Source organism: Dryobates pubescens, chromosome 20 (assembly GCF_014839835.1).
Source record: "Dryobates pubescens isolate bDryPub1 chromosome 20, bDryPub1.pri, whole genome shotgun sequence".
Classification (NCBI taxonomy): Eukaryota; Metazoa; Chordata; class Aves; order Piciformes; family Picidae; genus Dryobates; species Dryobates pubescens.
The window spans coordinates 5,212,680-5,239,631 of record NC_071631.1 but is presented as its reverse complement, the minus strand read 5'-3'; the positions used below and the strand labels follow the sequence as shown (position 1 = coordinate 5,239,631).

Here is a 26,952-nt window from a genome sequence, read left to right as displayed (position 1 = left end):
CCTTGCCAGCATCTCCCCCTTACTCCCCCATCACTGTTAAACCCCTCAGTATTCTGCATTTTCATTATCCCCCTGGCACTGGAGGCAAAGCAGCTTGGTATGCCCCAGAGTTTTCCTAATCAACAAATAAGGGGAAGGGAGGGATTGGGGGGGGAATGCAAGAAAAGGCCTTTCAGATCATTCAGAGCACCATTAAGCATGACATAAACCAGAAAAATTAATGCCAAGCTTTTATCCCCCTTGCTTATTCGACTGAGCAATAAAACCTAACAAGCTTCAGAGAACTCTCTCCTCCTTTCACATAATGTTCCTGAGCACCAACTCCTACACCAGGGCACGAAGGAATAAATAATTAAATTTAATTCTCTTTGTCAAATGAGTGGGATCATGGCTGGAAATCCAGCTGCTGGCATTGTAGACAGAGGGTGTTCATTTCTAGGGGGTGGGGGGATGATGGCGAGTTATTTTTAGGGGAGCGGTGGCTGCTTTGAAGCTGAAATGTTCCCAAGAGCCTCTGTTGGGGTTTGGTGGGATTCAGGCATCTGATGAGATGATAAAAATAAGCCCTCAAAACCAGCATTTAGGAAGCTGCAAGAGGGATGTTGTTGCTCATCAGGGGGAACGAGGAATGGGTGAGGCAAGCAGTGGGGGGGTCCTCAGGGAAGGGGAGGACGTCATCAGCACATCAGGGGGTAGGGGTGAGGAACCTCCATCCCTGCCTGTGTTTGGGGAAGGAGAAACCCATCAGTATCCAGTGCATTGGGAAGGGGTCACCCGACAAGACATTACCATAGAGGAAAACCTTCAAGTGCCTTGGCATATGGGGGACCCCAACCAGTGCCTGACATGTGGGGAAAGGGAACCCCACAAGCCTTTTGACCCATGGGAAGGGGTCCCCCATCATCACCAGGACTTCTGTCAGACCCCAGCAACCTCTGTGCATGGGGAGGCTGGCTCTCCACAACTCCCTGAAAGGATGTTGGAACCAGGTGGGGTTGGTCTCTTCTCCCTGGCAAGAACTGACAGGAAAAGAGGAAATTACCTCAAGTTGCACCAGGGGAGGTTTAGGTTGGACATTAGAACAAACTTCAGCACTGAAAGGGCTCTCAACCACTGGAGCAGGCTGCCCACAGAGACGGTTGAATCTCCATCTCTCGTCGTGTTTCAAAGCCACAGAGACGTGGTGCTGTGCGACATGGTTCAGCACCAGCCTTGGTAGGGTTAGATTCTGGATGAACTCCATGATCTCAAAGCTCCTTCCCAAGCCAAACTTCCCTCCGGGGTGGGCCCCACCACGCTCGCTGTTGCCCCTTTAAGAACCGCCGGGCGGGGGCGGGGCCTGCCGTGACGTCTCCCCTTCAAGGCCCCCTCTCGCCAGCCCGCGCGCTCCGCTGACGTTGCGACGTCACCAAGCTCCGCCCCCCCGCGCGCTCCGCGTCCGCCGCCGGTTGCGCCCCGCCCCCTTCGCCGCGGCCCGGCCCCGCCGGGCGCGATGCCGCGGGTGTACATCGGCCGCCTCAGCTACCAGGCGCGGGAGCGGGACGTGGAGCGCTTCTTTAAGGGCTACGGGAAGATCTTGGAGGTGGATCTCAAGAATGGGTGAGTGCGGCTCGGCCCGGCCCGACCCGGACCCTTCTGCTCAACCGCCGGTGGAATGAGGCCCAGCCCGGCCCGGCCCCAGGCGGCGGTTGTGAGGAGCGGGCGGGTGGCTCGGGTGTCTTAGGAGGGGGCGAGCGGGATGCCCGAGCCCACTGGAGTGGGGTGGGCAGAAGGCTTGGCTCTAATGGGGAGTTGGGGGAGGAAGCGGGGTGAGGGCAGGAGGCCTGGGTCCCTCCCCGCGAGGGACGGGACAGGACGCCTGGGTTTCCATGTCACCGGGCGGAGTGACAGGACGCCTGGTCCTCTGGGGTAAGGTTGGAGGGGAACAGCACATCTGGGTCCCTGCTTCAGTTATTGTCTGCCTTGAGGAGGAAGTGGGGCCTGGTGACCTGTGGCCTGCTCCCTCTCTGTGGGGATGTGAGCCCCTAAGGGGTTCCCTTCTGCCTCTAGGTTCTTCTGCACCCCTCTATGAGCATCCAAGGGTGAGCTGGGCTGCATCCTGGAACAACACTCCTCACCCTCCAAGAAAGCCTCTTTATGGGCGCAGAGACCCCCTTTACAGGCATTGCAGCAGCAGCAGCAGAGGTCTGTACTGGGAGCCCTTGGTGGGACATTAGCCAGTGTTGGTGTCCTGTGCCCCTCTCAAAGCCCTACTAAAGCCTCGAGGTACCCTGTGTATTCTTCCCTGTCTGCTGTTCCAGCAGCTGCCTCCTCCTGCACCTCAAAGGCTTGGTTCCTGCTCCACCAGGATTTGTCCAAGACCTTCAACTGAAAAGAGAAAACAAATTGCCATTTTGGGTAGTTTGACTGCCCAACACTTAAAGCCTCATAAGTGTTGGTGCCTTTACTCTTTACAAGAAGCCCCAACTTGAAGACTTGCTCAGGAAGTCAAAGTGCCATGTGGGTTTTCTTATTATTAGCCAGGAGAGTCAAATATTAGTTTCATTTTAGAAGTGAAGAAGAGAACTTTCTTGTAAAATCAGCCCTTGATTGTAAAATAAGAGTTCATTAACACAGATTGTACAGGTAGGTGGACATACAACAGCTTTGTAAGTGGAATAAATTCTGTTGTTAAAACAAACAAGTGTGTATGTGTCAGTGTTTTAACCAGCATGGCCTCAGCAGTGTTGGAGTTGGCTTGTAAATAAAATAGCTGAGTGCTTTTCCAGACCTGATGCATATCCTTGAAATGGATCAGTTTTTCTCATGCTGAATAAGCCTCCAAATCAAATATTTCCATTTCATAGGCAGATGTTAAGGGGCAAAAAAAAAAATCCCCTCCATTTCTTCTTGAAGATGTACAGCTGCGAAGTTTTGTGGCTAATGGACTTGTGTTATTGGACTACTTGGTCTGTGGTTGGACTCAATGATCTTACAGGCCTTTTCCAACCAAACAGTTCTGTGATTCTATAAAGCCCAGCCCTATGATCCCCTCTCAGCATTTAGAATTTGTGGGTGCAGGAGCTGGCTCAGGGCTGTGCTGGAGGTGCCCAAGCTTGTCGCGTCTTAATTCTAGGTGGCAACAAGAGGGGAGGAGGATACAACCTGCCTGTGTCCATACTACAGATGCTCTGTGTGCAAAAGCTTGTTTCCAGGGCAAGAGTCCTTTCTGTAACCTCACTGAGGGGAGACAGAGTTCAGAAGCTGCAGATGGCAGGAGGAATCCAGGAGCAGGAGTTGTCGCTCACTTTGCTGTTTGCTGCTTCTGGAGCAGGCAGCTCCCACTGTGGGTTGAGTAGGGAGCTCAGGCCAGATTGCTGGCATTAACTCAACAACTGAATTCCTTTTTTAGTTGTATGTTCTGAAGTTCCCTGAACAAGCTACTGCTGGTTTGTAGTTAAATTCTGGTTTGGCAAAATACTTCCCAGAGCTCTTAGGTTTTGTCTCCGTCCTTGGGACAGCCTCGCGCTGCACTGCTGCTAGATCCTCTGTGGTTGGCTTTGTTCCTCTGATCCTTTCTCCATGCCTTATTTTTAGTAGTGCTTAGCAAATGATTAAATATTTCCAGCACTGTGTTTGACATGAGAGATTCTTCCAGTTACTTCTGGAAACTTGTGGGCTATCTCAGATGCTCAGGCTGCAGGAGATTAGCCAGGCACTGCTGTAGCACTTGAGCAGGAGCTGAGACCGCAACGTGATCCAGCACAGCCTGAAAAGCTCAGCTGGGGCTGGCTTGCTGCTCCTGTAATTGAAGCTTCCAGCTCAAAGGCTTAAAGTAGTGCTTACCTGAGAGAAGGGTGGGGAAAGCAAACCCCAAGTACCCTAGGATACATCAGTCACACTTTGTAACTGTATGCTTGTAGCGTTCATAGAGCATCTCTGTGAGGAGGAAAGGCTGAGAGCCCTGGGGCTGTTGAACCTGGGGAAGAGCAGCCCCAGAGGGGATCTGATCAGTGCTCAGCAAGAGCTAAAGGGTGGGTGGCAAAAGGACGGGGCCAGACTCTTCAGTGGTGCCCAGCAACAGGCACAAACTAGAACACAAAAGGTTGCCAAACTCTCAAATTGATTCATTTGGAGGAGAGTGGGGTGAGAGCTGAGCTGGTCTGCCTTGGTTGGGAACCTGCAGAAGGACTTCTAAATTGCCCCTGCAGCCACAGGTCCAGCTTGGACCAGTATAAACCTCATGGATTTTTGGCCTTTGTTACCAGAGGACAGGGATAGCTGCTTTGAGGTCTTTCTCATCCCATGGGACTCATGGCTTTGGGTTCCAGCACCAGCTGTTGTTGAGTAGTGGTGAAAAATTGGCACTTAGGGAGTGCTGAGGATTTGGGCTGGTGTGGAGAAGGGCTGGAGAGACAGGTGGGGCAGATCCAGCAGGTGCCAAGCAACGCAAGTGGGGAGCAGCTGAAAGGAGGAGATGAGGGTCTGCCTTCAGGTATTAAGCAGGCCTAGAAAGTCTCATTTCTCCTTTCACTTTGGATTTGAACCCCACCTTTTTGGAGGTTCAGTCTGTTGGATTTGCTTGGGATAAGGCCATACTCCTGTACTTTTTTTCCTTTTTTTGATACATGAAGAGAAAATGGTTTGGCCTCACCTCAGCCGAAGTCAAGTGCGTTGAGTTTTCGGAAGTCATTCCGTGCCACATATGAAGCAATAATAGCAGACATTTAAAAGAAGATTTACTCATGCTGCTGTCATATCCCAGCAGGTTCAGATTGCTGTAGTTAAGGCTGTGTCAGCAGTTGTGGCTTTCTGTGGTGTGAAACTGGGCTCCTGAAGGGGTTTGATTGGTGGGGTTAGATCATGCAGTGGAATGTTCCCAGGTGGGTCAGTCTTACTTTCATTCAGGAGTGATGGGGGGGGCTTGGGGGGGTGTGTGATTTTGAGTGCTCTTCAAATACAAGTAAACCCAAAGTTGTAGGAGCTTCCTTGTCTTAAGAATTTAGAGGTTTCTTGTAATATCTGCTTTTTCCTTTTCCATCAGACTAGAATCATATGGTAGGGCTACTGGCATCTTGCATATCCCCAGGTGAAAAGGTAAATGATCAGCACTGCCTTTTGAAATCAGTGAGGAGAAGACAAAGCCTTCATGCTTCCCATCCAGAGTTCTGTAGGACCATCTTGGGAGCAAATTCCCATGGGAGGCCAAGGGGAGCAACTGGTAACAAAGTGCTACTGGAGGTGCTGCATTCATCTGGGCATGATAAGAATGACTGAGTTCTCCTCCTCAACTTTGCCCTAGTAAGGCCACATCTGGAGTAGTGTGTCTGGTCCTGTGCTCAGTTCAAGACAGACAGGGAACTGCTGGAGAGAGTCCAGCAGAGGCAACAAAGATGCTGGGTGAACTGCAGCATCTCTATGAGGAGCAAAGGCTGAGAGCCCTGGGGCTCATGAGCGTGAGAGGGGATCTGCTCAATGCTCAGCAAGAGCTGAAGAGCAGAGAACAAGAGGATGGGGGCCAGACACTTTTCAGTGGTGCCCAGAGACAGGACAAGGATCAACGGGCACAAGTTGGAACCCAGGAGGTTCCATCTGACCAGGAGGAGAATCTTTGTGAAAGTCCTGGAATCCTGAGACAGAGAGAGGCTCTGCAGTCTCTTTCTCTGGAGAGATTCCAAACCCACCTGGTCATTGTGATCCTGGGCAAGCTGCTGTGAGTGCCCCTGCTTTATCTGGAAGGTTGGACTGGGTGACCCTTAGAGGTCTCTTCCACCCCACACCATGCTGGAACTCAGTAATGCTGTGTTCTGATTGAATTTAGCTATTCTTCTGCTCTAGCTTCAAATGTCTGCACATTTATTGTCTTGAAAGTGCTGGTGCTCCCAGGCACTTCACCTTGTAAGTAATTGCTTTTAGGGTGAGATCTGTTGAAAGGTTTGTGCCGGCTCTATTTTTGGAATTGAAGGGAAGAGAGTTGCAATTTGAATGGTTTTATAATGACTGTGATTGTTTCAGTTGTTATAAATCAATCACGCTTGTTTCTTCCCTGGAACTACAGCACTTGCATACAAAAGCAGCCACCATTTGTGTGGGGTTTAGAGCCATTCTGAAGTATCTCATCAATACAGGTACAATTGCCCAGCAAAGCTGTAGCTGCTGGTAGTGTTGTGCTTGGGGAGGTGGTGAGAAAGTTTAAAAATGAAGTGACCTAAAAGAGAGAAGGCCAACATTTTTATATGAGGGCTTTGTTCTTCTGCATGATCTCCCTGCGGAGTTCATCCTGGGGCTGTTGAGCCTGGAGGAGAGCAGCCCCAGAGGGGATCTGAGCAATGCTCAGCAAGAGCTAAAGGGTGAGGGGCAAGAGGATGGGGCCCAATGACAGGACAAAGGGCAATGGGCACAAACTGGAACCCAGGAGGTTCCATCCGAACAGGAGTAGAAACTTCTTTGGTGTGGGGGTACTGGAGCCCTGGAGCAGGCTGCCCAGAGAGGTTGTGGAGTCTCCTTGTCTGGAGAGATTCCAAACCCACCTGGCTGTTGTGCTCCTGGGCAAGCTGCTGTGGGTGCCCTGCTTTAGCAGGGGGCTTGGACTGCATGGTCTTCAGAGGTCTCTCCCAATCCCCACCATGCTGGGATTCAGGGATCTGAAACATGAAGGTACACAGGAGTTTCCCCCTTGGCTTGCTAAGCCCCAAGTTGAGGATTGTGTTTGGCTGTGGCCGCTGGAGGGGTTGTGGCTGTAAAGTGGTTCTCAGTTGTGCTCAGGCCTGCAGCATGCTCGACTATTTCCCGGGGGGGCTCTGCTCTTGCAGGTAACTGAAGAAGTGATTTCAACTGCTGGTATGGCCTGAACTCTGCTAAACAACTCTCTGTTCTGTTTTGTTCTCTTCCCCTGCCCTGTGGGGATAATGAGCATCCTCACAATGTTGGATCTAAATAGATATTTAACTCCTGTCAGGTTAGAAATTGGCAGCTTGAGTTTTGCTTCAGTGCTGCTGTGAATTTGCTTTGTGACCATTATCGAGTCACCAGCTTGTCTGTGAGCAGCAGCTCTGAGGCTAGATTTAAAACCCTACACTTGGATTTTTGGGATCTCCAGCCCTCCAGAGATGAGGGACTTGCAGCAGCCTGATGTTGGCTCTGGTGCCTCTGAAGATTGAACTGAAGATGCTGGCTTGAACTTTTTGGACAAGTCATGGTCTAGAAGCTTCTGTTCAGGTTACTCCTGGGGAGGTTCTGATGGGACACAAATTCTTCCACAAGAACCATCAGCCATTGGAACAGGCTCCCCAGGGAAGCAGTGGAGTCCCCGGTAATGGACACTGTTAAGATTCAGCTGGACAGGGGCTGTGCCAGCTTGTCTAGACTGGGCTTCTGCCAAGAAACTCTGGGTCAGGTGATCCTTAAGGACTCTTCCAACCTGGGATTCAATGTTTAGAATTATCTTTATTTTCCTTTTTACTCCCAATAGTGATTTACTTACATTTTACTACTTTTCTGCTCAAGATCTGGGAAAGATTTTAAAGGCATAGCCTAAACCTACCCCAATTCTGTGACTGTCTCTGTATTGTGTTCACTGTTGGCAAAAGAAAGGCAATGCCACAAAGTTCATTGGAATGTTGGAACTGAGTATTAGCTTTTTTCAGTCTCTTTCCTCTCATGCTTGATCTGCCCATGACTTCATGTCTTGAGCAAAGTTTGTGCAGCAGATTTCTCAAACACAAAACTTTGTCCCTTGGCCAGGAAATTAGTTCCTCATTACTGCTGCCAGATTTTCACAAGTCCTTTATCAAGGTTTGGACTCAGGCTGCTCTCTGAGCTGCTGAGATGTTGGAAATCTAGTGAGCATGAAACATTTTGCAGCACTTTTGTATTTTCTTTCTTGTTGGAGCTTTCTTGCAGAATGGACAGGCCATTTGGTTGCAGAAATGAGGGAATATTTTTATTGTGCAACCTGCCCCGGGTCAGGGCAACCTGCCCTGCTAAAGCAAGGGGGTTGGACTATCACAGAATCACCAAGTTTGGAAGAGACCTCAAAGATCGAGTCCAACCTGTCACCACAGTCTTCGTGACTAAACCATGGCACCAAGTGCCACATCCAATCCCCTCTTGAACACCTCCAGGGAGGGTGACTCCACCACCTCCCTGGGCAGCACATTCCAATGGCAAATGACTCTCTCAGTGAAGAACTTCCTCCTCACCTCCAGCCTAAACTTCCCCTGGCACAGCTTGGGACTGTGTCCTCTTGTTCTGCCACTGGTTGCCTGGGAGAAGAGACCAACCCCCACCTGGCTACAACCTCTTTTTCTGTAGTTGTAGAGAGCAGTGAGGTCTCCCCTGAGTCTCTTCCTCTCCAGGCTGAACACCCCCAGCTCCCTCAGCCTCTCCTTAGAGGTCTGTGCTCAAGACCTCTCCCCAGCCTTGTTGCCATCTCTGGACATGTTCAAGTGTCTCAATGACCTTCTTAAGCTGAGGAGCCCAGACCTGGACACTGTACTCAAGGTGTGGCCTAGCCAGTGCTGAGTTGGTAGCACATAAGACCTTAATGGGGAAGGTCGGGAGTTCAAGCCTGCAGTGGGCACTAGTGTCCTCCCTACTCTAGTCATGAGGTCTGTGGTGACAGGTTGGACTCGATGATCTTTGAGGTCTCTTCCAACCTTAGTGATACTGATACTGATTCCATACTGAAAGAGTACAGGGCAGAATGACTTCCCTGCTCCTGCTGGCCACACTATTTAGGTAGCCTTCAGGAGATTGCAGCCACTGTGCAGCAGGCAGTGACACTCCTCAGGCTCCACAGAAACCTGCATGATGCGAGTTGGTTTTGAGCAGAGACACCTCTGCTTCCGTTCCTTCCAGTGATCCCTTTTGTCCCCTTCTCTCTAGGTACGGCTTTGTTGAGTTTGATGATCTGAGAGATGCAGATGATGCTGTTTATGAGCTCAATGGTAAAGATCTTTGTGGGGAGAGAGTGATCGTTGAGCATGCCAGAGGCCCACGGCGTGACAGCAGTTACGGTTCCGGACGCAGTAAGCACCACCAATGCTTTTGTATCCCTGCTTTATGTTCAATAAAACCTTTGGGGTTTTGGTTATTTTCCCCCTCCCCCCCCCCCCCCTTCTTCTCCTCCTTCTTTTTTATTTTCTTTTTACTTTTCTTTCTTTTTCTTTCCTTTTTTTTTTCCAAAGGTAATTTTAAAAGAGCAATGATCTGAAGTTGTGCCTTAGTGTTCTGTAACTGTACATGTAACTGTTGACTATTTCTTAACTTGTTTGTTGTATTAAACTATTTTAATCGATAAATTAATAAACACAATCTCTTGTACCTCTTTTTTTTTTATTTTTTTTTGGGGGATCATCATCATCATTATTCTTACTCTCATTATCATTTCGTTGGAACTCTTTTTTTTTTTTTGTTTGTTTGTTTTGGTTTTTTTTGAATGGTTTATTTGCAATGTGATGTTTAACATAGCTTTAACAAAGACCTCAATGTTTTAATTGAAAGAGTCCTTTGAGGCTAAGATGACTGCCCGTTCCATTTGCTGACCTTGGGTTACCTTTCCATGAGTGGCTCTTTGACCTTTGTGGCCCTTGGCTGACCCAAAAAAAAGGAAGCCATGTGACGACCGCAACCTTTTCCCATTAGACCTGGGTGGTGAGGACCCCAAGGGTTAGAGACAGATGAGATTAATCTGAAATAGGTGCCTGAAAAGCTTTATTCATGTCAGATATTCAGAAAGCCTTTAAGCAATGTAAGTAACTTTAGTAAACTGGCTTAATTCGGTTTCTTCTTTCAAACCGCTTTAAAATTAGCGTTAAATTTAATTGCATGTTAATCGTAGCCTACTTGTTATGTGCCTTGGTTTAATTCTGTGCTCGTAGTAAAATCTCTTTAATGCTTTGGGTCTTTGTAACGCTTTCTAGAAGGTTTTGGGGGAGGGAGGGGGATGGAATTTAGCCTGGGGGAAGGGAGCGGGGGTGGGGGTGGGGGGGTGACTTTGTGATGTCTTTGCGAGCGTGTGGGGCAGAGGAGTGAGCGTCGGGGCTGTAGAGCAAGAGCTCCATTTCCCTGCTTGAAGTCCTGCTGTCTGCTTGTCACCTCCTAAAGGTGGATATGGTTATAGAAGAAGCGGAAGAGATAAGTACGGTCCTCCCACCCGTACAGAATACAGATTGATTGTGGAAAATTTGTCAAGCCGCTGCAGTTGGCAAGATCTTAAGGTATGGGGCCCCTTTCTTTACCCCCTCTCTAGTAAAGAGCACCAAGGGTAAACAGCTTCCATTTCACCCAGGAGACTGCTGTATGCTGTGTTCTTGGCTCCAGCTCGTTCGTAACGCTGTGTGCTCCTGTGCATACCCCTAGGTGTGGAAGTAACACCCGTGAGCCAATGGGGAAGTGTCTTTGCATCTGTGAACTCATTCACAGAATCACCATGGCTGGGAAAGACCTCTAAGATTCAGAGATTCATAGAGTGGTTTGGGTTGGAAGGGACCTTAAAGGTCATCTATGTCCAACCCCGCTGCCACGGGCAGGGACACCTTCCACTAGTCCAAGTAGCTCAAGGCCTGATCCAACCTGGATGCCCTCTTGGGAGGGGGCATCCATGACCTCCCTGGGCAACCTCTTGCAGTGTCTCACCACCCTCACTGTAACGAATTTCGTCTAAATCTGCCCTCCTCAAGCTTCAGTCCATTACCCCTCAGCCTATCACTACAAGCCCATGTAAAAAGTCTCTCCCCAGCTCTCCTGTAGTCCCTTTCAGGTACTAGAAAGCTGCTCTAAGGTCTCTCCAGAGCCTTCTCTTCTCCAGGCTGAACAGCCCCAACTCTCTCAGCCTGTTCCAGAGATTCCCCAAGACCATTAAGTCCAACCATTATCTGACTCTACCAGGGCCACTCCTACACCATATCCTTGAGCACCATATCTAGATGGCTTTTAAATATATCCAGGGATGGTGATTCAACCACTTCCCACGTTGGGAGCTGCACCTGCAGCCATGGTGTCACTGGACAGAAAGGGAATTAACTTTTTTCCTTAACACAAACCAGCATCACGTACAGGTGTGTTTTGTCTCTGCCAAAACAGACCTTAATCATGCCAGTGGCAGGATTCACTAGAGATGGAAGAGTTCACCCTTGTTAGGTTTACTCATTAACTTGTCAGGTGCCAGAGCTGTTTGGAAATGATAGCATCGTGCCTGCATGGTCTCTGTTAAGAATTCACACACCATGTAAAGCTGTTTTTTAGAGAGCGTTTCAGGGAAAAGCTGCTTTCAGAATGAGCAATGATGCAAAACTTCTACCAAAATCTAGTATCTCCTTCAGTCCAAAGGAGTGGAAGGTGCTTCTCAGCAGGGAAGTGTTGGGTGGCACCGTGTAGCCCACAGCACCTCTGAGTACTCTGGAGGTGAGATGCTGACTCATGATTACCTACATCATGGACTGAGGGGGCAGAATGTCAACAGCAGGTGCAAAAAGATGGTGTTTCCTTCTCAGACTTAGCAGCAATGGTTCAAACCCACTTGTGCTCACAGGAACGCTTTCTTTTGTGGTTCTCTTTTAAGGATCTGTAAAATTTGTTCTAAACAAACATTGCCGTAGTAGAAACTGGTCTGTAATTGAGTATGTAACACAGGTTCAGGTACGTGCTGAGATGCTTCAGATGTCTTTCTGTTGTTAATGCTTCACACCATCAATAGCTTGTCTTTGCTTCTAGTATTGAAAATTGTAAGTAGAGCATGGCATGATTAATCCTCGACTGGGTGCGCTGCTTTTGGAATAGCTTTCATATTGGTGTACTTAAGGTGGGAGCAGCTGGGCTGAACACAGGCTCAACTGGAGTTCTGTGCCCTGTTTCTACTGCAGCTGGATGATGGCTCACTCAAAGCAGGGCAGGAATGGTCCTCCCTGATAAACAGAGTGGTTAATGACTGAAACGAGAGAGAAACCAGCAAGCATGAAGTGGGAAAATGAATCGAGCTTTTACTTGGGGTGGGGTTTCTCCCAGCAGAGCATCTCTTACCTAGGTGGAGGACAAAGGGAGGTCTGCTTGCCTGTAGTTTTCTTGCCTTTTCCTATTTGACCTTTAAGTTTATCACCTTTCCCAAGTCACCTTTGAAAAGATAATGTAGAGAACGAGCATTTCATTTCCTTAATCCCTTCTGTAATTTGAAAACTTATCACAGTGCAGAGCATATCTGATAGTAGCCTTGAGATGGGGAGACCTTTAATCATCATTTGGCTCAAAACTATCAACACCACCTTGGCTCTAATCACCCAGACTCTGTGAAATCATGGTGTTTTACTTGGCTTGCTCAAAACCCATGCTGTTTGGTTCAAAGCCTTGCTGACATCCGTGTGGATAGAAGAGGCTAAGGGAGCATCCCTGCAGTGATGCAGGGGGTCAGCCGGGACGCCTGGCTCCGGATTCGAGGCAATGGTTATTCTGTCCTCTTCCCCTAGGATTATATGCGTCAGGCAGGGGAAGTGACATATGCAGATGCACACAAAGGAAGGAAAAATGAAGGTGTGATTGAGTTCAAATCCTATTCTGACATGAAAAGAGCCCTTGAAAAGCTGGACGGGACAGAAGTAAATGGCAGGAAGATTAGATTAGTGGAAGACAGACCTGGATCGAGACGGCGCCGCTCTTACTCCAGAAGCCGAAGCCATTCAAGGTATGTCTGTTGATAACGTAGCTCAGGCTGAATCTAACTGCACTTCATGAATATTCAGCAGCCTCCAAAACACCTTGGGAGTGTTCAGAGTTCTCAATAAATCATAGAATCACAGAATGGGTTGGGTTGGAAGGAACCTTAAAGATCATCTAGTTCCAACCTTCCAGCCATGTGCAGGGACACCTTTTACTAGGCCCAGTTGCTCATGGCCCTATCCAACCTGGGCTGGCTTGGAGCCTTCACAGCTTCTCTGGTCAACCTGTTCCAGTGCCTCACCGCCCTTGTGGGGAAGAATTTCTACCTAACGTCTCATCTAAATCAGCCTCTTCCAGTTTGAAACCATCGTCCCTCGTCCTGTCACTCCATATCTTTTTACAAAGTCCCTCCCCAGTTCCTCTGTAGCTCCCTTCAGGTACTGGAAGGCTGCTCTAAGGTTTCCCAGGAGCCTTCTCTTCTCCAGGCTGAACAACCCTATCTCTATCAGCCTGTCTGCATAGGAGAGGTTTTGAGAATCTACATTTTGAGAACCTATTAGTTACCTTCAAGTGCCCAAGGGAAATGGGACCTCTGTTCAGTGCTGTCTTCCCTGGTGAGTGTCTATCTGCAAGCTGAGCACCCAACAGCACTCTCCTCTTCTCCAGCTACATCGGGTCCTGGTCCTTGCTGTCTCACAGGAGAAGGCTGTGTGGCAGGTGGAGCTGTGCACAGAGAAGGAAACAGAAGGTGCTTTTAACACCTTGGCTCTGAACACTGTGTTCTGCTATAAGCACCAGGACTAGCAGTTCTTTCTCAGTTTGGAAACTCTCCCCCCTGTTCCCTGTTTCTTAGAGATTTGCTGCTTTCGTTGTAGGATCAAGAGAGGTGCTTCAGCACACAGCACCCAAGTGTTTTCCCCTTTCCATTCTGGGGCAGAGCTTGTTGCAAGAAAGCTCAGCCAGACTTGTACTGTTCATAGAACAGCTTGCTTATGAAATCAAAGCCTGGAGTCAGAGCTTCATCCTAGTGTCTCGCTGTATTCAGACTCTGGCTTGGTTGGAAAAGTGATTCTTGTTGCTTTACCTTACATCGGGTTGAATATTTTCCTCCTGGTTAGCTGCACTGCTCACTGCCAGATGTGGCAGCAGAGGATGAGCAGAGGGCATAAGGGTACTGTGAGTCTGTGACTTTATTGTGTACTCTGGCTGCTCAAAAGGTGCTTTAATACAAGGAGGGTTGCCCCCCAGGGGATCAGAAGCTCTCCATGGGCAGATGCTAACGTGAAGCTGCTTGACTCTGTTGCAGGTCTCGCTCTCGAAGCAGACATTCTCATAAGAGCAGGAGCCGCAGTGCCAGTAGCAGTCGCTCCAAGAGTAGATCAAGATCCAGGTATGTCTTGGTGTTGGCAGAACTGGGGGCTACCCGCTCAGATGAGAAGCATCATCCTAAATGTGCAGCAGGAGTCCCGTTTGTGTTTCTTTTCCCTGCTGTGTCTCACACTGAGGTGCTGGTCAAATCCAAGCCACACTAAAGTGGAGCTGTCTGTTGCCTTTGCGCTTCCAGGTCTGTGTCCCGTTCCAGAAGCAAGAGCCGTAGTCGAAGCAAGAGCCGTAGCAGAGGCCAAAAAGAGAAAAGCAGGACTTCAAGTAAAGAGGATAAAAGTAGGAGCCGCAGCAGGAGTGCAGAGAAATCCCGAAACAAAAGTAAAGATAAATCTGAGGGCGCTCTCCATAACAGTGATGAGAAGGCAAAGAGCAGGAGCCGCAGCAAGGAAAAGAGTAGGAGCAGGAGTAGGAGTAAGGACAGGGGAGAGACGAGGGAGAGCATGAGAAGTAGGAGCAAGGAGAAAAGTAGGAGCAAAGACAGGGAGAAGAGCATTAGCAAGGCTAGAAGCAGGAGCAAGAGCAGGGATGAGAGTAGGAGCAGAAGCCACAGTAAGGATAAAAGGAAAAGTAGAAAGAGGAGCAGGGATGACAGCAGAAGTAGAAGCAGGAGCCGCAGCAAGAGTGAGAAAAGCAAGAGGCGCAGCAAGCGAGACAGCAAACCGAGTAGCAAGAAGAAAAGGAAGGACAGCCACGAGCGGTCCAGGTCAGCCTCCAAGGAAAAGGAGCATCAGAAATCAGATTCTGACAAAAAGGAGGCAAAAGGTGAGGGTGAGGATGCAGCTGCACGTCGGGTGTCTCGCTCCAGGTCTAGGTCGATTTCCAAGTCAAAACCAAATGTCAAATCAGATTCTCGTTCCAGGTCTAAGTCTGTCTCAAAGCCTAGGTCCCGGTCCAAGTCTAGATCTAGGTCTGCCTCTAGGTCACACTCCCGATCACGGTCAAGGTCTCGCTCCAGGTCCTAACCTTGCTGCAGCCACAGGTGAAGCGGTTGGCAGAGTCTTTTGTATATGTTTCGTAGTGGTAGCACAAGTGATTGAAGTAGCAACCCTGTTGATGCTGTATATTTCTACCACCCTTGATGGTATGTCTGGCGTGCTCCGCAGTGCTCCCTCCCTGCAATGCTCTCAGCTCTTCAGCCCCTTTTCTGGCCTGGAGAAAGGTTCTTTTCCAATCTGACTCTTCCTGGGAGCACCAAAATTGCCCTCTTTTTCTGGGAAGAGCCTTGCAGGGAATGAGCACTGTGCCGTGGTGGGTGCAGTGATGACTGCTAGGTAGGTATGATGGCTTCTGCAGTCTTTGCCCTTGAAGTGATACCCTTTGATGTCTGCCATTTAGTGGAAGTGCTGAGTCTTTAGTTTCATACTACTTTTGTTTCCTAATTAATTTAATATATTTTTTTTTTGAGGGGACTTACAAAATTGTGAATAGCACAGTCAAAAGGAAAACAAACAAAAAAAACCCAAACAAAAATATAGGTACCTGGAGTAATCCATAGGGAAAAGAAGTCTAGTTCCATATTCTGGTATTGTGACAATCTCCTTGTTTTATATTAAATTTTTTTATTTTCTTTTTTTCCCCCCTGTCTTGCAAAGTACAGTGACTTCTGTTTCCATGAAATTTGAATAAAGACTATTTTTGCTTGACGACATTTGGTGGTGGCTCAATGAAGTTCTGTTGTGCTTGTCACAGAATCACAGGACGTTAGGGGTTGGAAGGGACCTCGAAAGATCATCCAGTCCAACCCCCCTCCGCCAGAGCAGGATCATCTATGGCAGGTCACACAGAAACACGTCCAGGCAGACCTTGAAAGTGTCCAGAGATGAAGACTCCTCCATTTCATGCCAAATCCTAGAGGCAGTCCCAGCAATCTCACAGCATCACAGGACGTTAGGGGTTCAAAGGGACCTCAAAAGATCATCCAGTCCAACCCCCCTCCGCCAGCGCAGGATCACCTATGGCAGGTCACGCAGGAATGCATCCAGGCAGGTTTGACAGTGCTTTATATCCATTGGTGTGAGCTTAAATCTGCAGGAGAGTTGCTTGCAGAGAAGTTGTTCTCGGTTTTAGAAAGCCACTTAACACTGCACGTAGTCACAACACTCCAGTTACCATAACTCATCTCTCCACAAACACTTACTGCATTGTTTAGAGCTTTAATGTTACAATGAGAACGCAGAGCTGCACCAGCAGCAGTAATGAAGGTGACAAGCTTATTTTCCACTGTCTCCATAAATGACACTTAGTGAGCTGCAGCTTCCATTATACTGGGAAGAAACATTTTTCACCCACTTAACTCAGTCAAGTCAACTGAAAGTATTGCTTGTCCCACGACGTTCTCTGTGCTGCCCAAGCTGACACTGGAGGTAAGTGTGTGGTCTGCACTGCTCTCTGCTTTATTCTGTAGGTCACAGGTTCAGTTGTTTCCTCTTTCACATCTTGACCTCTTCCTATGGTGCTTTTGGGAGGGGAAGGGGAAAGAAGCAAGATGCCCCTTCAGGTGTTTTCTAATCTTAGCATGGTGAGGAGGAGAGCTGAAGCTATCCCAGCTCTTGACTTCTGGTTCTTACTGTAGAATCATAGAATTGTCTTGGTTGGAAAATGCCTCAGAGATCATGGAGTCCAACCACCAGCCTAATACCACCATGGCCATTAAACCATGTCCTGAAGTGCCAGGTCTACACAGTTTTTGAACACCTGCAGGGATGGTGACTCTACCACCTCCCTGGCCAGCCTGCTCTAATGCCTGACCCCTTTTTCAGGAAAGAAATTGTTCCTAGTATCCTAAACCTCCCCTCGTGCAACTTGAGCCCATTTCCTCTTGTCCTGTCACCTGATATTAGGGAGAAGAGACCAAACTCCTTTCAGGTCTCCCTTCAGCCTCCAGGCAGAACAAACCTCAGCTGTTCTCTGGACCCTTCACCAGCTTTGTTGCCTTCTCTGATTTTATGATCCTTAATTGTGAGTTTGGGATTTCAGTTGTGAGCCAAGACTTTCTAAGTCATGGAATCATTAAGGTTGGAAAAGACCTCCAAGATCAAGTCCAACCATTAACTCTACACAGCCAAGTTCACCACTAAATGGGAAGATGTTGATGCAAGACAGGTGGGGCCAGGACATTATGGGAGCTTCAACATGTCCCAGCCTGCAGTCTGGATGCTATGCAGCTAACACTTTGTCTTTCTGTCCCCCCCAGAATGTGAAGGGATTGTAGCTTGGGGGTTTCCAGACATTGACTGAAGATTTGGGTCATGTATGACAGAGAGCTGCTGTACAGGAATCCATCTGCTCTGGGTTCAGAGTGTCCAGACAGGCTCTGCCATCCCACTGTAATTCCCTGGCACCTGCTTTCCCAATCTGGCTTCTCTAGTTAAACCCAGAGCAATTTGGAGTTGAGGCTGGAGCCTCAGCTTGGCTCTGTATCGTTTCCAGGAGTTATTCCTCCTGTGTTTGGGGGGATTCTAAAAGAAGAAAAAGTGAAAGACTTGCTTCTGAGGAGCTCCTGGCTTGGAAATGCCAAGAGTGGTGGGAGCTGCTTTGCTGCCATGTCCTCAGTGTGAGGTGTGGGGAGGAAGGAAGGAAGTCAGTCAGATACCAGCTGGGATTCTATAGCTGTTCCCAAATAATATCCCAGTTTTACACTGGACAAATTATAGAATCATAGAATTGTTTGGGTCGGAAAAGCCCTTTCAGATCATCCGGTCCAACCATTCCCTAACTCCACCAAGGCTGGGGCTAAGCCACATCCCTCAGCACCACATCTCTGCCTCTTTGAAACAACTCCAGATGTGAGGATTCAACCACCTCCCTGGGCACCCTGTTCCAGTGTTTGAGCACCCTTCCAGTGAAGAAGTTTCTTCTAATGTCCAACCTAAACCTTCCTTGGTGCAACTTGAGATCATTTCCTCTTGTCCTATCACTTGTTCCTAAGGAGAAGAGACCAACCCTGGTGGCTGGTGAGGAACTTTCCAGGATGTCAGGTAGTGATAGGACTAGGGGGAATGGAACAAAACTAGAAATGGGTAGATTCAGATTGGATCTTAGGAAGAAATTCTTCACCATGATGGTGGTGAGACACTGGCACAGGTTGTCCAGGGAAGTGGTAAAAGCCTCATCCTTGGAAGGTTTTGCAGCCAGGCTGGATGTGGCTGTGAGCAACCTGATGCAGTGTGAGGTGTCCCTGCCCATGGCAGGGGGGTTGGAACTGAATGATCCTTGAGGTCACTTCCAACCCTGACAATTCTACGATTCTAACCTCACCTCACTACATCCTTCTCAGGTAGTTTGACCTTTACTAACCCAAACTTTACCAGCATCTCTTCCTTTGCATGAGGACCTGATGTTCCCTGCTCTACCTGCCAGAGAAAACGAAAAGGCAGAATGTATTTTTGTGAGTTCTTGCTTGAGCTGGAAACAAACCAACCAAAAGTTCATTATGGCTTTATCAGCCACTTTCCTTTAGCAAACTTCAACCTGCAAGCAACACTGGTGACAGCAGTTCTGCGGCCAGATGTTCACTTCCTAGGTGCAACAAATTCTGTTTAATTTGCTCCTTTCAAACTGCTGCTGCCACATTAAAAAGATGAAAGGGACAGAGAGCCTAAGAGTTGCTTTCAGCACAGAATATTTTGGCAGAGTTTAAGAGGGGTCAGGGCTTAGTGAGTGGCTCAGACTTTATCAAATGTCATATTACCACGGTAGCGTGAGAACGCTCCCTGGAAGTGATATTTAATTTCTTTAGAAGGAAAAAGCCTTTTCCAGCCAGCCATGTTTAGTGCTTTAACATCTTAAGGCTCTCATAATAGCATTTCTAATCCTTTTTGCTGCTTAATCTTAGTACAGAAACAAACCAGGCTAGGCAAGATGTTTGTAATAGAGGGTGATTGGCTTAAAAACACCTTCAAGAAAATCCGTAAATTATAAAATCTGGGCAAAAACTTTCTAAAGCGACTCTGGTTTGTGCTGTCTGCCTGCCAAAGCTGCTCCTTACAACCTGAGGGTTGAGTGAGCCCTCCAGGAGAAACATTTCCTCCCTAAATACAGAGATTCATAGAATGGTTTGGGCTGAAAGGGACCTTAAAGGTCATCCACTTCAAAACTCCTGCCATGGGCAGGGATACCTCCCACTAACCCAGGTTGCTCAAGGCCTCATCCTACCTGGCCCTGAGCACCTCCCTGACACCCTGTTCCCCAATGTAAATAAGAATATAAAGCACCTGAAGACAGGCTGTTGGGGATGGAGGTATGTGGACATTTTTTGGCTGAGGGGTACATTTTACGGTTAGAGATCTACCCAGTGCACTGGAAAACAACCCCAAAAATCTTGATGTAGGGAAATACAACTTGAAGGTGAGCTCTGAGAAGGGAAAGGATAAATTCGTGTGGCAGGCACAGGGCAGCTTCTGTTGAATGGTGTGGTGAAAGCAGCGAGGTAAAAGGGCAAGAAGGCTCAAAACAGGGATTTCTCACCCAAACGTAAATTGCTGCAATTAGCATAAAAATATGACAGTTTCATTTGTGTGTAAACTCCTTCAGCTTCTTCACATCCCTGTAAACCTCGGACCCAGCAAGGGCTCAAACACCAGCTGGGAGCATCTGCAGAACTCTGCCTTTAGCTGGAACTCGCTGACACTGACGAGGTGAGAAATGTTATTTGTTTTCCGCCTAATTTTAAAGATGGGTATTTTATGTTCTTCACTCAAGGGATGAAGAATATTATGATGTGTATTTCAAATGAGCCGTTTCAAATCTCATTTATTATTTTCCTGAAATCCCATTCCATTTAAGCTGTCACAGCTTGGGGCCGGCTCGTGCTCCTTCCTCGCTTGCCACGGCAAGAAAACCCAAACAACACCCCACCCCCCAAAATCCTACCAGCACTTCTTTTATTGTTTCAAAATTCAAATGGAAAGGCAAAATAACATTTCCAGAGGAGAAGAAAAACAAGTTTAACAAATGCAGAGAAGAAGGGGAAATACTTTGTATTAATCCTCGGCGGGGGAGGCAGTGCGGTGGAGCAGCCCAGTGGGTCACGATCTGCTGAATACCAGTGGGAGCAGTGATTTTTACAGCTCATTTTCCCCAAATCTCCCTCAATGTGCCTTAATGCCCCCCTCCTAATGTCCCCACGGGCCCATGCCCATTAGTGCTCCTGTCCCAGTGCCCCCATGGATCCATTTATGCTCCTGTCCCAGTGCCAGTCCTGTCCCTGCATCAGCTCATCCCAGCACCACCTACATCTCAGCGGTTCTCTATCCCAGTTCCTCCCTATCGCAGTGCCTCGATGCCCCAGTACCATCCTGTCCTAGCGCCAGTCTGTCCCAGTACCTCCGCATCCAAACGCCAGTCCTGTTCCCAGCGTTAAGTCCCATCACACCACCAGCTCATCGGTACGTCCCAGTGCCAGCCTTGTCTCAGTGCCAGTCCATCACAGTACCAGCCCTGACCCAGTGCCTCCACGTCCTAATGCCAGTTCACCCAAGTGCCAGCCCTGTCCCAGTTCTATCCCAGCGCCAGGCTTGTCCCAGTACCTGCTTGCCGCAGTGCCTGCCCCATCCTACCGCTCAGTCTCATCCCAGTGACAGCCAACCCAGCACCAGCCCCGTCCCGGTGCCTTCCCCTGCCAGTGCGGGTCCCATCCCAGTGTCTCCCACTTCTCATCCCCATCCCACTGTCCCGTTCCGCCCTGCCCCCAGCGCCGCCTCAGCCGGGCCGGGGCCGGGACCGGCGCGGAGCGCAGCGGGACGGGCGCGCATGCGCTCCGCCGTCCCGCGGGACCCGCCGGGGCACTAATTGTTGCCGGAGTTAAAGAGAAAAAGGCTCGGAACGGCAGAGAGGGGCTGGGCAGCTGGGCCTGGGTGAGTAGGGGCGGCGGGGACGCGGTGGGAACGCGGGAAGTCGCCGGCCGCCATCTTGTGGCGGGGGGCGGCGGGGCCAGGGCGAGCCGAGTCGGGCCGCGCCGCTTCGCTGCGCCGCGGTGGAACGGCCCGGCCCGGCCCGGCCCCGGGGTCTGCGAGGGGAAATGGCGCCTCGGGGCATCCCCGCGTCCCATCCCGGCTCGACTCCCCCGCTGAGGAGGGGCTGTTCTCCGGGGCTCTCCTCCCCGCTGGGTGCTGAGGAGACCCCGAGGGGTTTCCCTCAGTTTAAAGCTGCCGGAGGGGTGTGGAAAGTGTATTTAAAACCTCCCTGAAGGGGAAAGTCCACTGCGAAGCTCAGCTGAAGACGCGCTCCGGAGCCGCGTTGAAGTTGTTTGCAGGCTACGGAGCGAAATGATTAAATGTTTACCGTTTCTCGAGTGCTTTTTTTTTTTTCCCTTTGCCTCTTTCTAGTGGGTCCTCAGCAGCTGGTTATGAAAATCAGGGCTGTCCAGTCCTGGCCCTAGTTGTGAGGGAAACTTTGGGCGCACGAAAACTCAAAAAGCAACTAAAAATAGGTAATTCCGATGCAGTAGAGAGAGATTTTTGGAGGCTTAGCCGAGAGCAGAAAGGTTTCGGTTTATTTTCACGGAGAGGGAGAAGGAAATCGTCAAACTTTGTGGCAGCAGCTTTGAGGAGCAGAAGCGATGACATCAGGTGTTTAGGAACAGAGGGAAGGGCAGCGCTGGGTGAATCGAGGGATGAATATAGCACTTTAAAAGCATTGATCGGTGCTGAGGGTAAAGATGAGTAATGGGACAATCTTAAGGATGTTTGGTGTCGAGAAGCAAGGGAGTAGGAAGAGTTCTGTTGATGCTTGGTGCTGCGGGGGGGTTAGGCTTTTGTTAGGGAAACATTTTACTCTAATTTAGTCAAATACCACCTAGATAAGTTGTTTTTAAAAGAGGAACAAAACCGTAACGCACGTTGGGCTGTAATTGGGATGAAGGGAGCAAGAGCTCTGATATTTTGTGCCAAGTTGCATAAGACCTCTCTGCTTCGTGGCTTGCATAATAAAACAGAAAGAAGGGGAGAGTTGGGGCTGTGCAGCCTGGAGAAAGGAAGGCTCCGGGGAGACCTTAGAGCAGCCTTCCAGAACCTGAAGGAGGTTACGAGAAAGCTGGGGAGGGACTTTTGACAAGGGCTTAGAGCGATAGGACAAGGGGCAATGGGTTTGATCTGGGAAAGGGGAGATTTGGACTGGAGATTAGGAAGAAGTGAGGGTGGGGAGACGCTGGCACAGGTTGCACAGGGAGGCTGTGGATGTCCCCTCCTTGGAGGTGTTCAAGACCAGGTTGGATGAGGCCTTGAGCAACCTGAGCTGGTGGGATGTGTCCCTGCCCGTGGCAGGGGGATTGGAACTGGATGATCCAACCCAGACCCTTTCCAACCCAGCCCATTCTGTGAATCTGAGAAGATGGCTGTTTGATGCTGCAAACCCTTCTGACCACACAGCAATTAACGGCAACCCGATGCCGTCTCATTAGTGTTTTGCTTCCCTGTTCTGCCTTGTCCCATTGATTGAAATTAAATATTTCTGAGGGTGGGGACACTTTTTTCCATGGTGAGTATTTCTGCTCGGTGGTGTAAGGGATGTAATAACAATTACTAGAAGTCCCCAGGGTACTTTGCTGGACTGGAGTTTTATAAAGTAATTACAGCTGCAGTTAAAACGTGGGACATTTTTGGCCTCTGTGCTCTAGTTTTGGCCTAGAATTGATTGCACCTCCCAGGGCAAATAATCCCATTAAGGCTGAATGTGTGTGAAATAAATTGTAATTCATCCTGAGCACAGAGGTGGAAACGCAACCCGAGCTGGAGCTGCCAAGTACAACTGGGTACAACTGCTGGGCAGATTGTGTGGGGCCAGCTCCATTATTTTTTTTCTTTCTCTGGGCCAGAGTTAATTTCTCTTGCTTTTGTGGCTCTCAGTGCTGTGATAAGTAAGTTGCAGTAGGGTGAAGTGGTTACAGGTGTGCTCTGTGGGTGATTGCTGACCGACTGACTTCTCACGGCCCAAGGTTGTGTTTTCTTTGCTGCAGCCGTGCTGTTTGTCTGCACTTTGTTTTTCCCCACCAGTTCTTTATTTACTGGATTTTTTTAAGGCAGGAGCCTGAGTCTTCAGACTGATTAAACAAATTGTAGGTGATTCTTTTGATAAAACAGTATCTGGCATTTGACTTCGGAATGGTTGGCTTAAAGTTGTGGTGTTCCTCTGCAGGAGAAGGTCTGACTCTGCCTTATTTCTATCTTCATGCAAAGCCTTTAGTCTCAACACTTTGATGTGTGATGATGGGGAAATGAATTTGAGGGTAAACCCTCAGTGTAACCCACTTGTCATTTTCCATATGAGCACTGGTATTTGAGGGTGCTGGAGCCCTGGGGCGGGTTGCCCAGAGGTTGTGGAGGCTTCTTGTCTGGAGAGATTTCAAACCCACCTGGACACTGTGATCCTGGGCAAGCTGCTGTGGGTGACCCTGCTTTAGAAGGGGGGTTGGACTGGAGGAACACCAGAGGACCCTTCCAACTCTGCTGGGACTTTTCCAGAGGTGAGAAATGCAGCAGTGTAGCAGTGGTAATGAGATCAGATTCTCCTTGGCTGGTGGTGGAGATGTGGATGAGGGTGTATCCAGTGCCAGTCCATGCACAGGAAGGGGGGTTGGAGGCCTAAGCCCCATTATCAGCATTACAGAATTTGAGTATCAGGGAAACAGTTAAACTGGGTCAAACCCAGACTGAAGCACAGCAGCAGCTACTCTGCACCTTTGTAGTCTTTCCTGTGCAATTACAAGGTGGTTCCCAAGCTGCAGTGTCTGTTCTTTTCCCCCAGACAAACACTCTGCCCTCTCTCCCACCGTTTCTAATTTTTAATCTATTTCAGCTGTTCCTGGCACCCTCCAGCAGCCTGCCGAGGGGACCGAAGAAGGTAGCACAGTGGGTTGAAAAATGAGATCAGAGACCTGCGGGGAGGGGGGAAATGACCAAATGTTTCCATGTTAATGAAGGCTGGCAGCTGAAAGCTCTGACACGTGGAATCAATTAGCCGTGGAAGCAAACAGAGATCCCCCCCAAACCCCATCCCTCCTAATTAGTGGCACTGGCTGTGCTCCGCAGGTGAGGCATGCAGGCAGATGTGCTCTGCTGAATTTGGCAGATTGCTTTCCAAAGCATGGTTCAATGTATTGGAAAAAGACTTTCCCTCCAGGAGTGGATGTTTTATTACTGGCTTTAGCCTCTTTTGGCTCATCTCCTATTTTGTGGTGTTTTGTTGTGTGGTGTTTTTTTTTTTTAATTGCTGATTGAATCCAGTTAATTGAAGGGATAAAAGCCTGCTGGATCTGAGCAAACAGAAGTAGAAGCTGTAGTCATGAACCACACAGGATTTGTTTTGATAACTGTATTTATGTTGTAGCTTTTCAACCAAACAAAATATGTGATTTAAGCAAGAAGCCTGAACACAAGCAGCAGCAGGGTTCATTCTTGACTGGTGTGAGGCAGATGAAAGCTTCCTCGCGTGGTGCTGTGTGGCTGGTGGCAGGGTGGTGCAGAGCTGAGATTTCTGTTGGCACATCAGATCATTCCAGGCTTGGAAATAGTCACCACTGTTAAAAGTCCTGTGGCTTGTCTCTCTTTGCAGTGGGAGTTTTAGGAGGCTTACAGGGGCTTGGAAATAGTCCCCACCTATTAAAAATCCTGTGGCTCATCTCCCTTTGCAGAGGGGTTGGTGGGAACAGGAGTTTTGGGAGGCTTGGAGGGGTGTGCTGTGTCTTCCAGCCTGCACCAGAATGGCTTTTCAAATAGCACATGGTGACTTTTGCATTTCTGCTGCTCCATGTCTTTGTGTGGTCTTTCATTTCCCTTTGCACATAGTTTGGGTTGTTTGAATTTTTTGACTGCTTCCTCGTATTTGGTTTCCACGACACTGCTTTGTCCTCAGAAGCTGGAACATGAATAGTGAGAGGCTGGAGCAGGGAGAAAATAGCTGCAGTGAATTTACAGGGTGAGCCATAGTAGTTTTACCCTTTGCTGCCCTTCTTTGGGCTCTAAGGAGATGCTTTCTACCCCATACTGTGCTCAGAGAATTTATTTGTGGCTAGAGAGGGGCAACAGCATGGCACAGGACCTGGGAGCCTGAGCTCTGTCCTGTCTGCACCTGTGCATGGTAGCCTAGGCTCCACTTTCCCAGTTGGTGCTGGAGCTTTGTCCATTTTGAGGCAAAATATATGGGAGTTTGTATAATGCAGCCTCTCAACTGAGAGGGCATAGGACTGCATCACTGTTTGAAAATAAGCACCCAGGAAAAAAGATCAGTCCCTTAAAGGTGGAGGCTTAAAACTGATTTATTTCCAGCAGTGCAAGGCCCTTACCTGCTCAGCAGTGCTTTTCCTGTCATCCACTTGTATCAAAACCAGGTGCAGAGTTCTGTACTTCTACCCTTTGCTGCAGAAGAGATTATGGAGAAGGAATTGCCTCTGGAGAGTGTCTGCAGCTGCCCTTCCTTGCGCAGGTGAGAGGACAGGCATGGCAAGGTTGGGGATGGTACTGGGATGCTAGAGACATAGAATTGCACAGTATCACAGTATAACTAAGGTTGGAAGAGACCCCAAGGATCATCAAGTCCAACCTGTGATGCAGCTCTGGTTTGAAACTCTTCCTGTACTAAAGTTGATATAAGGAGCCAGAGGTCTTGTAAGAAGGACAGGGAACTGCTGGAGGAGGACCAGAGAAGGCCATGAGAATGATTGGAGGGTTGGAGAACCTTCCCTATGTGACTGGCTGAAAGGCTTGGGGCTGTTCAGCCTGGAAAAGGGAAGGCTCCAGGAAGGCCTTAGAGCTGTCTTCCAGTACCTGAAGGGGATTACAGGAGAGCTGGGGAGGCACTTTTGACAAGGGTTTAGAGTGACAGGATGAGGGGCAATGACTTTGAGCTAGAAGAGGGGAAGTTGAGACTGGAGATTAGGAAGAAATTCTTTAGAGTGAGGGTGGTGAAACATTAGAACAGGCTGCCCAGGGAGGTTGTGGGTGCCCCCTCCCTGTTGATGTTCAAGGCCAGGTTGGATGAAGCCTTGAGTGACCTGAGCTAGTGGGAGGTGTCCCTGCTCATGGCAGAGGGATTGGAACTGGATGATCTTTAAGGTCTTTTCCAACCCAAACCATTCCATGAATCTATGAATTCATTTATCCTGGTTTCATACATCACAAGATGTTTAGAAATCATCTTTGGAAGAGGTTGGAAGTTCTGTGTGGATTGTGGGTGAGGGGTTTTTTTCCCCCCCTCTTGTTTTGAAGAGCTATCTCTGGGAATGTGGGTTATAACCTTTCAAGGTGAGAAGTTGGGTGGTGCAGTGAAAGAAGTGAAAGAAGCATTGGGGTTCTGGGTACTTGCAGCGAAGCTCTGAAGCACGCACAAAATCCTTTAGGAAATCAACTAGGACTAAGCATAGACCTGAGTGCATTTTTTTGGGGTCAGCAGCAGCAATAATGCTCACCAAATTTGCACATTTTCTTCTCCTGCTCACCTTCCCCGACTCTGCTATCAGCCCATCTGTACTTGCTGAAACCTCTGATGGGAAAGGAGGGATGGAAGTGGCTTATCTATGTGTGCAAGCTGTGCTTTTTGCCTTCCCCCCCCCCCCCAATATTATCTGCAAAAGTACTTCTCTGGCTTTTGGTTTAATTAGTTCCTTCTCTAAACACTTCACTTTTCAGCCTCAAGATGATTTTTTTTTTTTTTTGGTGGTGGTTTGTTGGTTTTTGTTTTTTTTTAAAGAAGATTCATTTCTGACCTAATGTTTTCTGCAAAAGGGACAGCAGTGTTTTTGCCATTTCTCATTGTATTTAACACAAAGGAGGCATATGAGGCTTAATTGAAAGAAGTTTGGATGGGGTTTTTATATGGCCATCTGTGCCAGCCTTGACTTTAATTCCTTCATTCTGTAGTAATGCTAAATCTGCAAATAACAATTTGCTGGCAGGCTCTACCCTGCTATTTAGAAAACAAATACCAGAAGAAAAATCTGATTTG

The 26,952-nt window shown here is 48.7% G+C and overlaps 1 protein-coding gene across 1 annotated transcript; it reads left to right on the top strand.

Annotated features, from left to right (window-relative positions):
* The first annotated feature begins 1,433 nt into the window (after positions 1–1,433).
* SRSF4 (serine and arginine rich splicing factor 4) lies at positions 1,434–15,657 on the top strand. The gene is made up of 6 exons (XM_054170693.1): positions 1,434–1,599; positions 8,866–9,008; positions 10,087–10,199; positions 12,441–12,655; positions 13,937–14,020; positions 14,195–15,657. Exons 1-6 carry the CDS (start codon positions 1,493–1,495, stop codon positions 14,976–14,978), a joined length of 1,446 nt encoding a protein of 481 aa, XP_054026668.1. The 5' UTR covers positions 1,434–1,492; the 3' UTR covers positions 14,979–15,657.
* The last annotated feature ends 11,295 nt before the right edge of the window (positions 15,658–26,952 follow it).

Excerpts from the sequence above, each read along its gene's own strand:
- SRSF4 (XM_054170693.1), top strand. The coding sequence starts at position 1,493 with ATGCCGCGGGTGTACATCGGCCGCCTCAGCTACCAGGCGCGGGAGCGG. Across the intron at positions 1,600-8,865 it reads GAGGTGGATCTCAAGAATGG|GTACGGCTTTGTTGAGTTTG; the intron begins GTGAGTGCGGCT and ends CCTTCTCTCTAG. Across the intron at positions 14,021-14,194 it reads AAGAGTAGATCAAGATCCAG|GTCTGTGTCCCGTTCCAGAA; the intron begins GTATGTCTTGGT and ends TTGCGCTTCCAG.